We start from the raw sequence: 17395 nt of genomic DNA on the forward strand, positions 1-17395 counted from the left end.
CATTTTGTAATGTGCCTAAAATGATTTAGCCATTTTATAGAATGCCAGAATTTTGTACTTTCACTGTAATGTATTTGACATCAGCTAATCAAGGAATTTATACATTGATAAAACAAGCTAACTTGTTATATAGTCAAATGATTATGGCAAGGATAGTGGAAGAGTTTATGTAACTTGAATATTTTGTTTTCAGACACAAGGAAAAGGGTCATACTTTGTTGCCGATGATGTTGAACGGATTGATATAAACAAGGAAATTGTCTTTGAGGTTCATGCTGAATGTAACAATACAAACATCACTAGCACAAGCACGTCTCTGGCTACACACTTGGCAGCAGGTAAAATATATTTAAATGTGTATTTGTGGAATTCTTTAAAGTGAACCTGTCTGGGTTCTAAGCATGTGTACACCTTCACTGCTACTTAATATTAACCAGTAGTGTTGTGTACTTGAATAAATATGGTATGCAGCCTTACCGTTTATTGGCTATACTGCAGCCTTCTGACTCTGCAGGTAAAACAAAATAAGAGAAAAGCCCAATATTGTGTTGTATGTCACAATGAAAGGTTATAAAGTAAATTAATGCAATAGGAGTAGTACTCACAAGCAAGGGTTACCCCAAGGTAAACATCCAGGTAGGAAGACTTAAGATTTCCTTTAAAAGGGAGGTTGTGGTGGACTTATCCCCAAGTAGTCAAACATTCAACGTCAATTATTAAAAAACAGGATTTTATTGATCATATTCAACACAAGGAAAATAAAAGGAAAAAAACTCTACACCGACACGTTTCCCGGGCTAATCAGCTTCCTCTGGCAAAAATGCAGGGTTCCCTGGATATCAGCTTGCACCTAAAAGGGCCCCAACTGCTAAGCCCATCTCTTCATTCTCCAGATGCTGACACTGGCACATTGAGAATTCCATACAGGTTCTGAGTGCAACTAATCCCCTGCTCAGGGGCGTAACTAGATCCCACCGGGCCCCCCTGCAAAAATTCTGAGCGGCCGTTTTGGGGGGCCGGAGGGGTCGCAGCATGAGGGGAAAGCTATGCTGCAGTTCAGCGGGGAGGGGGGACGGTCCCCCCCTCACCTCCGGCTCTCCCCTCCAGCGTCAATAAGTGTCCATGAGCAGCGGGTGGCAGCGGCAGATACATACCTTCCATGCGCTCCAGCGTGGAAGTTTCTTCCTCTAGTCTCTGACGCGACTTCCTGTTTATACAGGAAGTCGCGTCAGAGACTAGTGAGAGGAGCGTCCACGCTGGAGCGCACGGAAGGTATGTATCTGCTGCCGCTGCCCGCCGCTGCTCACGGACACTTATTGAAGCTGGAGGGGAGCTCAGAGGGGAGAGCCCGAGGTGAGGGAGGGGCGGGGGGCATCCCCCCTCCCCGCTGAACTGCAGCTTAGCTTTCCCCTCATGCTGCGACCCCTCTAGCCCCCCAAAACGGCCCAGAGGGGGCAGGGGCTGCAGGGCCTATTGTTACGCCAGTGTCCCTGCTGTAAGGGCCCATAGGTTGGCAATGGTTGCCAGAACTAAAACACACTTGAGCCTATTTACTTATTTTTCCTAAACTGATGATCAGTGGACAATAAGGATTGAAAGTGAAACCGAGGTTAAAATAAACAGATGAGATAAACAATTTTTTCTAAGCTCCTACTCCTAACAATGACTTTTTAAGATATCCTCTGGTTTTATTTCATGTTTAAACATTTAAAAAGTGTATTTAATGTTTTATTGTCTCTTCTCAATGGCAGTCTCTGAAGAGTCCCAGAGCTCAAATATATGAACTATTGACCATTTTTTATCTATTCCCTGCTCTCAGAAGTTGTTCTCTGCCGGGAAAAGCTTATCAGTGGAGATTACACTATGATCCTACAAGGGTCTGACAAGAGAGAAAATGTCACTTGCATGCCTGAAGGTTAACTCTTTCAGGCAGTAAATGAAATAAAGGAGCACAGCCTAGTTATTAATATGTTCAGCACTTTACATACACATGTTTATTGCGTTGTCTCACATGTCACCTGGGGTACACATTAAGTGATTCTGATGAGCCTTGTCAGCTGTGATCTTAGTTGCCACATATGGGGCCATATGCAATTAGCTTTTTCACCTGAGTTATCTCCTAGGAGATAATTTTCATCCTCTCTTTAAGCTAACTTTTCAGCATTTTACAATTGGAAATGTACCCAAAAACTGTTGAAAAAGTACTATTACATTTATTTTGAGTATTTTCTTGCTTGTTTTTGGCTTAAAAGGTATTTTATAACAAGTTGTGAAAATATCACCTAGGAGAAAACTCAGGAGAAAAAGTGAATTGCATATGGCCCATAGTATGTAGAAGCTATTCTTGATGTGTTTCTTTCCAGTACACATCAATGTGGATCTTACTCTGTGGGTTTTCTCTTTCCATGCATAGTAAATGTGGCTACCAGTCTACATATGTTCCAATGAAGTTGAAAAGAAATCGAGAGCCCAATATGGTGTAGTATGTCAAAATTGATTGGATAAATGAAACAGTGAGATGGTAATACTCACAAACACAGGTTACCACCTAGGTAACCACTCATTAGGCAGGTGAGGAGATTGGACCTGTCCTCACTCAGGATTAAGAAGTCGCTCTCTGTAGATAGGAAGAGAGGTGGTAGATCACCCCTCCACCTGGGGTGAACTCAAATATATTGGTAGGTGAACAGAGGCGCCAGAAGGATAAAAGTACATACATTTTTTTAAAAAATTCCTGGGAGGAAGTGGTGGACTCGCCTCCGTTAAAGCAGACACCAAGGACTGTAAATATATTGATATATACATTTATTGAAAATACCCCAAAGATGCAACGCGTTTCGCGGGCACAGCCCACTTCCTCAGGCAATAAGCAGGGGATAAACAACAGCAATTCAGTTATAGCAAGCAGAGGCGAGTCCACCACTTCCTCCCAGCAATTTTTTAAAACATTTTATGTACTTTTTTCCTTCTGGCGCCTCTGTTCACCTACCAATATATGTTCCAATGAGTTCTGAGATAGGTGGGAGTCATTGTGATATTTCAATTACATGTGCATACCCCTTTGCTATGCTCGGTTAATTTTTTGATGATTTCAGGGGCCATATGCAATTAACTTTTTCTCCTGAGTTTTCATCTACAGTAGGTGATATTTTTAAGCTTGTCAATAAAATGCCTATTGAGCCACCAGCAGGCAAGAAAATACTCAAAATTATTTTGATAGTACTTTTCCACCTACTTTTTAGTACTTTTTCAATTACAAAATGCTGAAAATCGATTTTAAAAAGATGTTGAAAAATGATCTCCTAGGAGAAAACTCAGGTGAAAAAAAGTGACTTGCATATGGGCACAATTGTGAATTTATGCACACAAGACACAACTGCAACAGCAGAAACATAAGTATCACCAGGCATTCAACAACACTAGCTGCTGTGCCATAGGACATAGAAGAGTGAGGCAATTTGTTTTTAAGGTAAGCCTCTGGACTATTGCACTGCTGAGTTAAGTATCCAATTATTTATGCTTTAAGTATGCTTTAGGTGCCTTTGTGACAACTGACTCAGCCAATACCTTTTATGGCAAACAAAGTTCATTATACTATAAAGGGATGTATTCCGTTTTATTGCCACTTCCACCTGAGTTCACAGACTGCAACACTTGCAGACATGCTATCACTGGACATGCTGTCCTAGTCCCTTTGGTGAATCATTTATTTATGATTTATATTTCTCCTATTTTGGAATGTTTTGGAATCAAGTATTTGGCTCAGTATTGTGTTATTTTGGAAACTTCCAGTAGTTTGTAGACTGTCCAAAGAAGCTGGCTCTGATCCTCGAAATGCAGCAAACTATCAAACGGACTGTTAATAATCAAGATAGAATTAGCACTAGCTGAACTCAACTCAATGTGGGTGGTTTGAGTGCACTCACTAAGTCTTAGCTGTGCCTTAATCAAGATATTTTTAACTATTTATATTTTTTTAGGGATATGCATGCCCATTGTCTGACTAATGTCTTTTGGTACTCTTTTAACATCATTTTTTTTCGATACTTTTGATTTATAGATTTTTCTTTACTGCATTAATCAGTTTACTACCATCACACTGTGTGATTATTTTTGCTTTACAATCAAAACAGGTTATTTTCTCCATTGTTTAGTAAGAAGAAGCTTACCCTGATATATTCGGTACGAGAATATTAGCCACGGTTAGAAATGGACGCGTGTGTTGCCGCAAAGCTCATGTCTAACGGCAAACTTCAATGTTTCATAGCCGGTTGATAACCGTATATTTTACTTTTTAATATACGGCTATCAACCGGCTATGAAACATTGAAGGTTGCCGTTAGACATGAGCTTTGCGGCAACACACGCGTCCATTTCTTCCATATTTTCTTACGCTAACCGTAACGTGACATTCCAGTACTCACCTCCAAAGAGGTGCGGGGAGAGGTGAGAGGGGAGCGATCCAATGAGCAGTCTACAGCCACCGCCTCCCCCCAGTGGGCGCTCTCTGCCTCCCTCTTCGGGTGTGCTGCTGCCAGAGTCCCGAGCTGCTCCCGGGATATTCAGGGCCTGGCTGCGAATCCCTCCTACAGAGCGGCTCCGGGAGCTGAGAGCAGGCGGCGTGTGCTCCGACACCCCGGGGCCAGCTGCCCCTGCCTGGAGGTACCTGCTCAGCGGGGAGGAGGAGGCATTTACCCCAGCTGGGCCCCTGATGGCTCCCCGGCCCGTGCTGGAGGGGATGTCCGAACCTGAGTACGCCAGTGTCCGACCATCCAAGGCCGGGTTGCTGCTCTGCCGTCCGCCCATCCCCAGTGCAACCCCGGCCGGGTCACCTCGCATCCACCGGGAAGTGGCAAGTGTCTGATACAGTGCGCGATATCCGGTACGAGAATATTGGCCGCGCCGTTATCAAAACCGATACGGCGCCATAGCAAAAACGATACGGCGCCGATTTCTAATGTGGATCATAACGGTATGGAAGATACACTAGGATGAACCGGCGCGTCCATTTCATTGTGCGGCTAAATAGCCGTTTTCGGATATATTTGTAGTTATTTGAAAAACAGAGGAAGCCAAGAAGAATAAAATAGACTAAGATCAGTTTAAAAATGAAAAGCTTCTGTTTACCTGAATCAGACAATTTGTATCTTTGATTGGGAGGTAAGTCCACCACAACCTCCCATTTTGAAACTGATGATTTTTGTGTATTTTATTCTTCTTGGTGCCTTTGTTTTTTCTGCAATTTTTGTCCATCCTTAACCCCTTACTTCCACATCTACAGAGAGAAACTTGTTTATTCTCGCCATTTGCCTTTACAGAAGTTGCCCTAGCAGCAACCCACACTTGTGAGTATTAGGGCTGGTTCACACGGACGTCTTCCCCACGTTTACCGCCAGCATTCGGGACTTGGCGTTAAACGCTCCCATTCAAGTGAATGGGAGTGCTTGTACCAGGCTTTTACCAGCGTTCATGCAAACGCGGCGTTCGGATCCCAATTTTCCCTGGCGTTCGAGTCGACCCTGGACGCTACATGTAGCGTCCTGTTGCGGTTAACCGCCAAAGCTAATGTCCCCCATGGGGGGGAAAAACGCTGACCGCAACTGAAAGCTGCTGAAAGCCCAAATGCAAAGCCAGGCAGACACCTACGTGAACCAGCCCGTAGTTCATTATAAGATATTCCTTACCAGTACTGGTAATTATTAAAGGCCATTTGGGAATCGTGATTCCGAATTCCATGCAGTAATCCGACTTGAAACCGAATTCGAATCGATATTTAGTTTCTATCCGTGATCACGATCATGACCAATTTGGAAGTGGGTGGAGTTGTGAACGTGATCACTTGTACCCATGTTCGGGGGTATCCGAGCATCCCTAGTCATTACACACACTACATTGGGCTCTCAGTTTTTCCCTTTTGGCTTTTTACAAGCCTTGCTATATTTGTAATTGTGATTCAAAAAGTAAAACAATAAATAAATAGTTGGTTTTTTTTTTATTTTTTATTTTTTTTTGCTGAAGCCCACTAGAAAACAAAATGGAGCATTTTAGCTCATCTCAAGTTAAAAACTATTTCCCAGACTATACACGCACAGCACATGATCTTCACTGTACGTTGCTCGCTTTTGAGAAAAGCGGTATTTGGGTCATTATTGAAAGAGAAACTGAAATAAATATGATTAGTGGGTCTCTAGAGAGGTGGATATTTATGGGAAATGTTTGGAAATTCAAAGGCATTCTATATATTTTCTATAAATTATTTCTGTTAGTATTTAAAACATATGATGTAGTTTTAGAGGAAGTTTAACCCAGGATTGAACTTCAAGTCAGAAGCCGATACCCCCTTTCCCACGACAAAACTTTACCTTTTCTCGAATAGATCATCAGGGACAACTGTATGACTGATATTGTGGTGAAACCTCTCCCACAGTGACGACCATGGCCCTGACAGTTTACTCTCTGTAAACCTCATAGCATTGTGGTAAATAATGGTTGTGACCAACTGTCAAGCAATCAGTATCTCCCTCTGTGCATAGAACTGTAAGTAAATGAACATTCTGCAGAGTTCACCTGGCAGGACTAAAGATGTCACCACCTGCGAATTCCAAAATGTAAATCGGGGAGAGGAAATATTTTACAATGGGCAAACACTGAATAATGAATCAGACAATCAGATATACTGCGCCAACTGCATAAAAAGTTCAGTATCAGCAACAGATAGTGGGTTCACACGTAGATAAGATTCCAGGATAAAATACAGCCTATAACAAATACCAGTGCGTACTCCACAGTGGTCAATATCTGAAAAGAAAGCACAAAGCTCCCATAGCGTAATACTGTAACTGATAAAAGGTCAGCAGCACACGTTGACCATAACATCAAAATCCTCAATCAATCAGACAGGGGCTCACCAGATAGATGCCACCTCATACACCAGGGGGATCTAGTGCTTAGGCTATCATCAGGGCCTGATTTCTGGGAAGGCCAGAAAGGCCACGGCCTAAGGTCAATAAAATTAGATAAGATAAGAAGGGCAGCATGACTTGGAGAGAGAAAGAGGTCATATGTCTAAGTAAATCATCTCTTCTGGTCCCGCAGCACAGCCATCCAGTGCCCTGTTCTGCACTAATAGCTGAATTCCAGAGTTCCCCAATCACTGCATCTCTCTCTCGCTTCCTGATGTGTTAAAACAATCAGGATCAATCATAACTGTCACTGATAATCCATTCCTCTGTGTGAAGGACATACAGATCGATGTGAGAAATACCAGAGATTTACATTACAAAGCAGATAGAACTAAGTTCAGCTGAGTTTTAATGCAGGCGTTCACAAACATCAGTGAGCTCTGCTAGTTTCTTTTACAGCTTTGACACTGACCCCAGCAGTTGTTAATTTATCTAATCCTAATTTATGACTGTTTTTCTTAGCTAGCAGTGGTCTCTTCTCTTCCTTAGTTAACTCTTTCCTGACTCATTTTCGGTCCTCAAGCTCCTACCATCTATGAGAACTGCAGGAATAAAAATGCTGTTTTCTTCCCTTTCATTGCTAAACTGTCATTTTAAAGGACACCTGAGCAGTGGTGCTCATCCAATGTTCGGGTATCCGAATTACCCAGATAATCCGAACTTTTTCCACTATCCGAACTTTGAATAGCAGTTCGGATATTTTTTAAAATCCGAATAGCACTATCCGAGCAAACTCGGATTTCCCATCTGAGAGAGATATTTTTGTTTTGAGGAGGGATTTTAAGCCCCCACATCATTAAAAAAACATGATGCTACATGCCTCATTTACCCTAAAAAACGTTTTAAAGGCAATTTAAAACCCACTTTTTTTTCTACCCGGATATCCGAATCCGGGCGGATATCTGGCATACTGGGTTCGGATATCCGATTCGGATTCAGGTTCCAAAATTTCAAACTCAGATATCCGATTCGGATCGGATATCTAGGTATCTGGATCCGAATTCAATCCGGATTTTGAAAAGGGGTATCCGAGCAGCACTGCACCTGAACTGTTACTACCTCTATGCTAGTTAGTGTGTATGGTTTGGTATTCTTCTACTTTCATGTAGTAGTAGAGCATTGTACCATCTTAGCCATCAGCGAAAGTAGAGAGTTTTGAATCAGGATGATACCATTTATTGGCTTAAAAGAAAAAGAGTAAGCGTTCTGCTAATAAGCCTTCTTCAGACTTTGTTCCCGTATACTGTCAATATGTTAGAGCACACCATGTATATTCAACTTTCAAAAGAGATGCATATATTTTTCAGCAAATATAAATAAATGTCATTCAGATGCTTTAAAGTGGAGCTGAACTCTTGCACAGGACAGAAGGAAAACAGAGAAATGTACCATGTATGTATTTCGAGAGCCTGTCTAATTCCCCCTCCTCTGTGTCACAAGTTGTAATTTGATCTCTACACTGTGTCACCTGACTGCCATAACATCTAAGCTCATTTGAAAGCACAGGATGTTAAACATATATTTGCTTCCATAAAAGCAGGAAGTAGACACACTGCAGATTTATTGCAGGATTTGTATTAGCTGTAACAAAGAAATGTTTTTATTTAAAGGTTATTGCATACTAGCCAACCCGCGTCCCGCGTCGTAGCATACGCCGCATCTATCTATCTAATAGAGTGCGTGCCTCAACCTTGAAGCAAGAAGAAGTAGGCTTTCCATGAGAAAATGTATGCGTGCTCAAACACCAAATTTAACCATAGCAAGTCTGGCTTTGCAAATCCGGCCTAATTGGCTATTCATGAGGCAATGCTCATGCAAATATGCATTTGCTTTCGCATGCCAAACTATGCAGGGTCAAAAAACCAATACTGCAAAGTGCTCTCTCGCTGCCTGGGAACCACAGCGGCACCCCGGAGTGGGAGGCTGGGTGGCGCAGCCGCCCCCCCCCCCCCCAAGCGTGGCCAGCGCTGGGGAGAGCCGTCCGCACCCACCTCCTAATATTAAAAACAGCCACTTACCTTAACGTCCATTGGGTTCTGCTACATGCGCATTAATTTTCTCATGGAAAGCATTTTGTGCAGTTTGTATCCTTTGGAGGCAGGTGGTGGATGGCTTGCTCCGGTGGTGTGAACCCTGGAGTGAGTGCGCCTGTCCTCCCCCCCCCCTCTGGAGTGCTGTATGTGAGCCAGCCCTGAGCTCTAAAGCTCGGGGTGACCCATGCTTCTCTCCTTTCTCATGTGGTGCCCCCAAATTAATGCGCATGTAGCAGAACGCAATGGACGTTAAGGTAAGTGCCTGTTTTTAATATTGGGAAGTGGGTGCAGACGGCTCTCCCCGGCGCTGGCCACACTTGGGGGGGGTCGTCCACGCCACCCAGCCTCCCCCTCCGGGGTGCCGCTGTGGTTTCCAGGCAGTGAGAGAGCCTGGGACCCTGCGGTCCCCCCAGTTGTATAAAAAAGGGGCATTGGGAATCCTCCCCGTGGCGCTCCTGGAGGCCTGGAGCACACCAAAAACTGCTAGCAGATCCGCAAAATGCTAGCAGATTTTGAAACGCTTTTTCTTATTTTTCTGTAGCATTTCACCTAGCATTTTGCGGTTTTGTAAAGCGTTTTTGGTGTAGTAGATTTCATATATTGTTACAGTAAAGCTGTTACTGAACAGCTTCTGTAACAAAAACGCCTGCAAAACCGCTCTGAACTGCCATTTTTCAGAGCGGTTCGCGTTTTTCCTATACTTTACATTGGAGGCAGAAACGCCTCCGCAATCCAAAAAATGCCTCACCTCGGAAGTATGCGTTTTAGCAAACCGCCTCCCGCTCTGGTGTGCACCAGCCCATTGAAATACATTACCCAAGCGTATCCGCAGCCGCAAGTGGATCGCAAAACGCTGCTGAACCGCTCTGGTGTGCACTAAGCCGGATAGTGCTAATGTAGCATGTAGCAGGGTGACTGCTTTGTGGTATTGGTTTGTGCATGCATTTGCATGAGCATTGCCTCATGAATAGCCAATTAGGCCAGATTTGCAATGTCAGACTTGCTAGGGTAAGGCCTCTTTTCCTTGGACTGTGAATAGGCAGTGAAATGGCTCTCAAACTCTCACAACTGCTCACTGCTGCCTGGTAACTGCTCACTGCTGCCTGGTAACTGCTTGCTGCTGCCTGGTAACTGCTTGCTGCTGCCTGGTATCTGCTCACTGCTGCCTGGTAACTGCTTGTTGCTGCCTGGTAACTGCTTGTTGCTGCCTGGTAACTGCTTGCTGCTGCCTGGTAACTGCTTGCTGCTGCCTGGTAACTGCTTGCTGCTGCCTGGTATCTGCTCACTGCTGCCTGGTAACTGCTTGCTGAGCACACAGCTCAACAGTCCGTGGAAAAGAGGCCTTAAACTTGGTGTTTGAGCACGCATAAATTTTCTCATGCAAAGTACTTCTTCTTCTTGTTTGAAGGTTGAGGCACTTAGTCTATTATATATATAGATCTTTTAGAGCAGAGAGGAAGTTCTGAGTTCAGGTCCACTATAATTACAACAGAACATCCAAAGTTGGTCTTGACAGGATGTTTGCTACTTACCTGTTCTCTGTTTTGGATTAGCTTCTCTCTATTGCGCTGCCCTGCCACCTGTTTGTGGCTCTGACTGCAGCCAGTCGCACAGGGAACAAAGAAGCAGTCTCTCCCTGTAATTTCTCGCTCCTGCCCATGGCCGATACAGTGTTATGCATTCTTGACAAGTACCGGTCATACATCAGCGTCATTTCTCAAGTATGCATGCCCAGAACACTATCGGCTGCTGTGCACATTTGGGCAGGAGCGCAAATTACAGGAATTATTTGTTGAATGGGGGGCAGAGCAGCACAACTGAAATGAGCCGATTCAAACCATTGATCGCTAGTCAGGGTGTTGGAAAAAAGATATTTTTTTTTGGGGGGGGGGGGCACTTGGTGACAGCAGGCCTAGTGCACTGGAAAGTACAAATCCGGCCCTGGCTGTCATCCAGCCGATTTGTAATGTAGATCATAATGGTATGGAAGATACACTAGGATAAACCGGCGGGTCCATTTCATTGTGCGGCTAAATAGCCATTTTCGGATATATTTGTAGTTATTTGAAAAACAGAGGAAGCCAAGAAGAATAAAATAGACTAAGATCAGGTTAAAAATGAAAAGCTTCTGTTTACCTGAATCAGACAATTTGTATCTTTGATTGGGAGGTAAGTCCACCACAACCTCCCATTTTGAAACTGATGATTTTTGTGTATTTTATTCTTCTTGGTGCCTTTGTTTTTTCTGCAATTTTTGTCCATCCTTAACCCCTTACTTCCACATCTACAGAGAGAAACTTGTTTATTCTCGCCATTTGCCTTTACAGAAGTTGCCCTAGCAGCAACCCACACTTGTGAGTATTAGGGCTGGTTCACACGGACGTCTGCCCCACGTTTACCGCCAGCATTCGGGACTTGGCGTTAAACTCTCCCATTCAAGTGAATGGGAGTGCTTGTACCAGGCTTTTACCGGCGTTCATGCAAACGCAGCGTCCGGATCCCAATTTTCCCTGGCGTTCGAGTCGACCCTGGACGCTACATGTAGCGTCCTGTTGCGGTTAACCGCCAAAGCAAATGTCCCCCATGGGGGGAAAAAACGCTGACCGCAACTGAAAGCTGCTGAAAGCCCAAATGCAAAGCCAGGCAGACACCTACGTGAACCAGCCCGTAGTTCATTATAAGATATTCCTTACCAGTACTGGTAATTATTAAAGGCCATTTGGGAATCGTGATTCCGAATTCCATGCAGTAATCCGACTTGAAACCGAATTCGAATCGATATTTAGTTTCTATCCGTGATCACGATCATGACCAATTTGGAAGTGGGTGGAGTTGTGAACGTGATCACTTGTACCCATGATCGGGGGTATCCGAGCATCCCTAGTCATTACACACACTACATTGGGCTCTCAGTTTTTCCCTTTTGGCTTTTTACAAGCCTTGCTATATTTGTAATTGTGATTCAAAGTAAAAAAATAAATAAATAAATTGTTTTTTTTGTTTTTTTGTTTTTTTTGCTGAAGCCCACTAGAAAACAAAATGGAGCATTTTAGCTCATCTCAAGTTAAAAACTATTTCCCAGACTATACAAGCACAGCACATGATCTTCACTGTACGTTGCTCGCTTTTGAGAAAAGCAGTATTTGGGTCATTATTGAAAGAGAAACTGAAATAAATATGATTAGTGGGTCTCTAGAGAGGTGGATATTTATGGGAAATGTTTGGAAATTCAAAGGCATTCTATATATTTTCTATAAATTATTTCTGTTAGTATTTAAAACATATGATGTAGTTTTAGAGGAAGTTTAACCCAGGATTGAACTTCAAGTCAGAAGCCGATACCCCCTTTCCCACGACAAAACTTTACCTTTTCTCGAATAGATCATCAGGGACAACTGTATGACTGATACTGAAACCCCTCCCACAGTGACGACCATTTACTCTCTGTAAACCTCATAGCATTGTGGGAAATAATGGTTGTGGCCAACTGTCAAGCAAGCAGTATCTCCCTCTGTGCATAGAACTGTAAGTAAATGAACATTCTGCAGAGTTCACCTGGCAGGACTAAAGATGTCACCACCTGCGAATTCCAAAATGTAAATCGGGGAGAGGAAATATCTTAGTATTTCTGGAAGAAGGAGGCACTCCAAAGGCTTGAACTTGCGTTCAGTTTATTGCATGTCGTTACACTACATGTTTCGGGCTCCGCCCTTCATCAGGTGTAACCACCCACTTCCTCCACCTTCATTATATGCCCCTGACTCCTCCCATAAAGGGTGGGTCAGGTTCACCATTAATGTACAATTCAATGTCCCCTGTTACTTCACAGGTTCTATATATGCATACATATAAACACTAATGTGTAAACCCAGTGTACATTTCACAACAAACCTAACTAAAAAATTAAACAAATAAATACAAAAATATATCCAAGAATATATATATATCATACAGAGTCACTTGCACAGGGCACTACCCCTAGGGGTCTACCCTGGATAATCTGATGTAAGGCTACGCTCTTGGCATGTTAGTTCACTACTTCCATAGGTATACTCTATTTTACATACAGTTACTTGTCTGTATGTAAAATAGGTGGGTTTACACATTAGTGTTTATATGTATGCATATATAGAACCTGTGAATTGTACATTAATGGTGAACCTGACCCACCCTTTATGGGAGGAGTCAGGGGCATATAATGAAGGTGGAGGAAGTGGGTGGTTACACCTGATGAAGGGCGGAGCCCGAAACATGTAGTGTAACGACATGCAATAAACTGAACGCAAGTTCAAGCCTGTGGAGTGCCTCCTTCTTCCAGAAATACTAGTATCACAGTGTGTGGCAGGGGTGGTGTACCTGCGTGGAGGAGTGCACCGGCACCAGCTCTCCTGCCTAGGAGTGAGCGATTGAGATTGGTTCAGTCATTTTTGTAGAGGAAATATCTTACAATGGGCAAACACTGAATAATGAATCAGACATTCAGATATACTGCGCCAACTGCATAAAAAGTTCAGTATCAGCAACTGATAGTGGGTTCACATGTAGATAAGATTCCAGGATAAAATACAGCCTATAACAAATACCAGTGCGTACTCCACAGTGGTCAATATCTGAAAAGAAAGCACAAAGCTCCCATAGCGTAATACTGTAACTGATAAAAGGTCAGCAGCACACGTTGACCATAACATCAAAATCCTCAATCAATCAGACAGTGGCTCACCAGATAGATGCCACCTCATACACCAGGGGATCTAGCGCTTAGGCTGTCATCAGGGCCGGATTTCTGGGAAGGCCAGAAAGGCTACGGCCTAGGGTCGATAAATTAGATAAGATAAGAAGGGCAGCATGACTTGGAGAGAGAAGAGGTCATATGTCAAAGTAAATCATCTCTTCTGGTCCCGCAGCACAGCCATCCAGTGCCCTGTTCTGCACTAATAGCTGAATTCCAGAGTTCCCCAATCACTGCATCTCTCTCTCACTTCCTGATGTGTTAAAACAATCAGGATCAATCATAACTGTCACTGATAATCCATTCCTCTGTGTGAAGGACATACAGATCGATGTGAGAAATACCAGAGATTTACATTACAAAGTAGATAGAACTAAGTTCCGCTGAGTTTTAATGCAGGCATTCACAAACATCAGTGAGCTCTGCTAGATTCTTTTACAGCTTTGACACTGACCCCAGCAGTTGTTAATTAATTTATCTAATCCTAATTTATGACTGTTTTTCTTAGCTAGCAGTGGTCTCTTCTCTTCCTTAGTTAACTCTTTCCTGACTCATTTTCGGTCCTCAAGCTCCTACCATCTATGAGAACTGCAGGAATAAAAATGCTGTTTTCTTCCCTTTCATTGCTAAACTGTCATTTTAAAGGACACCTGAGCAGTGGTGCTCATCCAATGTTCGGGTATCCGAACTACCCAGATATTCCGAACTTTTTCCACTATTCGAACTTTGAATAGCAGTTCGGATATTTTTTAAAATCCGAATAGCACTATCCGAGCAAACTCGGATTTCCCATCTGAGAGAGATATTTTTTTTTGAGGAGGGATTTTTAAGTCCCCACATCATTAAAAAAACATGATGCTACATTTCAGCTAGGCTTTGTGTATAGAGGCGCCAGAGTAGAATAAAAACGTTTAAAAACCGTCTAAAAGAGGGGGATGTTCAGGTGGACTTACCTCCCTCAAAAATATAAAACTCAATTGAGTCACAATATATCAATACAAAAATGTTTATTGAACTCCACTTAGTGCAACGCGTTTCGCAGGTGTGGTCCTGCTTCATCTGGCAAACAGGAGTATAACTCAATGGGTCTAGATGCAGAAGTGAGCGCCTCTGTGATATTTTTTTTTTTGAGGGGGGGGGGGGGGGGGGGCACTTGGTGACAGCAGGCCTAGTGCCCTGGAAAGTACAAATCCGGCCCTGGCTGTCATCCAGCCAGTAAGGATAACCCAGGAACAGTTCCACAGATAAAAGTTTATTCCAGCAAGCATCCACAAGGATCCATAAAGATAAGGTGCACAGCACGTTAGATCTCCGGGGCACTGTAAGTTTAAACACTGTGGCGTCCTGCCCGTGAACTTTCCCAGAAGCATACAAACTACACGCTCCGCCTTTCGCCATTTTGTCCAATAGGACTCAACAGGGGCTAAATAATTAATAATTGACTATTGTAAAAAAAAAGAGAAAAAAAAAAGCAAATTCATTAGTTCATTATTTTTACTACAGTTACTCGTTAACTATGATTTCCTTGTGCTAATCTTGAGGGTTTTTTTATGACTTATTCTTTCTGTTTATTCAATAAACTTTTGTTGTTTTGTATTACAGGCAATCCAAACACCTCAGTACGAAACTTAACCTGTGTTTGGCACTACTCTGACTATGTCAACTGCACGTGGCAACCAGGACAAGATGCCACACCGAATGTTAACTACAGCTTGCTTTACTGGTTGGTCTGATGTAATCTGTGATTATGGTTAATGTATTTATTCTAATAAGTGTAATAACCTAAATGTACAGTTTTGATGAACAGTAATTTTGCCTCCATGATTGTGACGAATGTGCTAAGCATGTGTAATAATGCTGAATCTAATGCTAGGTACACACCATACAATTTTCTGGCAGATTTACCTGCCAGATCGATTATTTTCAACATCTCCAATCTGAATTTCGATTGAATTTTCAATTTTCCGTTTTTTTTTTTAATTGTTTTTCATTCATTTTTTTCAATCGATTTCCCTTAAGTTTTATGAAAAAAAAAAAAAAGATTAAAAGAAGACTGAAAAATCAATCAAAATTCAGATCGGACATGTTGGAAATAATCGATCTGGCAGTAAAATCTGCCAGAAAATTGTATGGTGTGTACTTAGCATTAGTCAGATTTATTTTCTGCTAAGCTTAATATTTTGTGACAAGACCTTCATATCTTTCAGTGTCTTTATTTTTTTTTAACCATAAATCTGCTTAAGACGCATGTGTCAAACTCTTGCCCGTGGGCCAAATTTGGCCTGCAGCGCCAGAAAACGTGGCCAGCTGCTGCTTTTTTAATTAACATTACTAGAGGCCCGCGGCGCTTTGAAAGTTGGCCACCAACCAAGCTCACGGGCCCGCTCTTCTCGGCCCCCTCCCACCCTCATTGGTAGCCGGCCCCCCACCTTCTTGCAAGAGTGATAGAGCGTTGCTATGCTCTATTACTCTCTTGCTCCGCCTCCCGACATCTGTGGTCACCTCCTTTGGCCCCTTTCCCATTGTCACCCTCGCCTCCTTACTCTCTGGCATGGTGGGTGGTGGCCGTTCTGCAGTCTGCACACCAGTGTGACCCCCGTACTGAATACAGGAGAGTGGTGTGTGTCCCTGCCTGCTGGCGCGTGTATACAGGAAGTTCCTGTATATGCGCGCCAGCAGGCAGGGACACACCGCTCTTCTGTGTCATTCTTCAGTGCGGTGGTCACGCTGGTGTGCAGACTGAAGAACTGCCGCCTTGCCGGAGAGTGTGGATGCAATCTCTGTAACCAGGAGGGGTGAGGAAGTGAAAAGGGGGTGCAGGCTGGCTGGCTTTCTACAGTGGGCACCTGTGCCTGCTATTACCTATACTAGGGCCAAACAACCACAAACTACCATCAAGTCTTCATATCACACTATACTTTATTGGAATAGCAATACAAAACCCCCCAATATCCCCCATAAAAGATGACCGTCTGACGAAGCCCGAGAGGCGGGCGATACTGGTAACGGAAGTGAGCCGCAGGTGACGTCACAGGCTTCTCCGTGATTGGAACTGGATGGCATGGAGCGCCAGCGGCAACACAGCTTGAGAGGGTATGAGAGGAGACAGCGGGCGGCAGAAGTACCTGGTCATCACGAGGACCTAACAGCGGAAGACTGTCCTTAGGAGGTGGTGAGAGCCCTCCGGGCACCGCTAGTTATACCGCATGCTAGTTACCCACTCCCCCCGCAGCCTAATACCTTGTAATACCATAAGAACTGCCTGACTAATTATACAGCAGAAGTGAAGCATTTCCTTGGAGCTGTGGTTATCAAGATAAGGACTTATACTGGAAGCTAAGCAATCTGGACCAAAGAATTCCTGTATGGACACACTTTATACCATTAGTCTGAGCTAACAGGAGAGACACTCCCGGGAGTACAAAGACATTGGTGTGTGTGGACACAGGATGATTGAGAAGCATGATTAACACAGCCGGCTGTGTATGTTTAGGCTGGGAATCACTGTAGGCTCACGGTTTTATGGGGGATATTGGGGGGTTTTGTATTGCTATTCCAATAAAGTATAGTGTGATATGAAGACTTGATGGTAGTTTGTGGTTGTTTGGAGTATTGTTTAACCATATGAGGCTCCCCTATTCGAGGGTACACACAATTGAACAGTAGATCGG

The 17395-nt window shown here is 43.4% G+C and overlaps 1 protein-coding gene across 3 annotated transcripts in view; it reads left to right on the forward strand.

Annotated features, from left to right (window-relative positions):
- Positions 1-17395, forward strand: part of LOC137528279 (interleukin-13 receptor subunit alpha-1-like) — a 108986-nt gene that overhangs the window by 43584 nt on the left and 48007 nt on the right. For all 3 annotated transcript variants that reach the window (XM_068249573.1, XM_068249570.1, XM_068249571.1), the window contains exons 3-4: positions 194-338; positions 15327-15447. In XM_068249573.1, the coding sequence (XP_068105674.1) occupies positions 194-338; positions 15327-15447 (266 nt within the window). The remainder of the gene's footprint in view (positions 1-193; positions 339-15326; positions 15448-17395) is intronic.

The sequence above is a fragment of the Hyperolius riggenbachi genome, chromosome 8 (genome assembly GCF_040937935.1).
Source record: "Hyperolius riggenbachi isolate aHypRig1 chromosome 8, aHypRig1.pri, whole genome shotgun sequence".
Lineage (NCBI taxonomy): Eukaryota > Metazoa > Chordata > Amphibia > Anura > Hyperoliidae > Hyperolius > Hyperolius riggenbachi.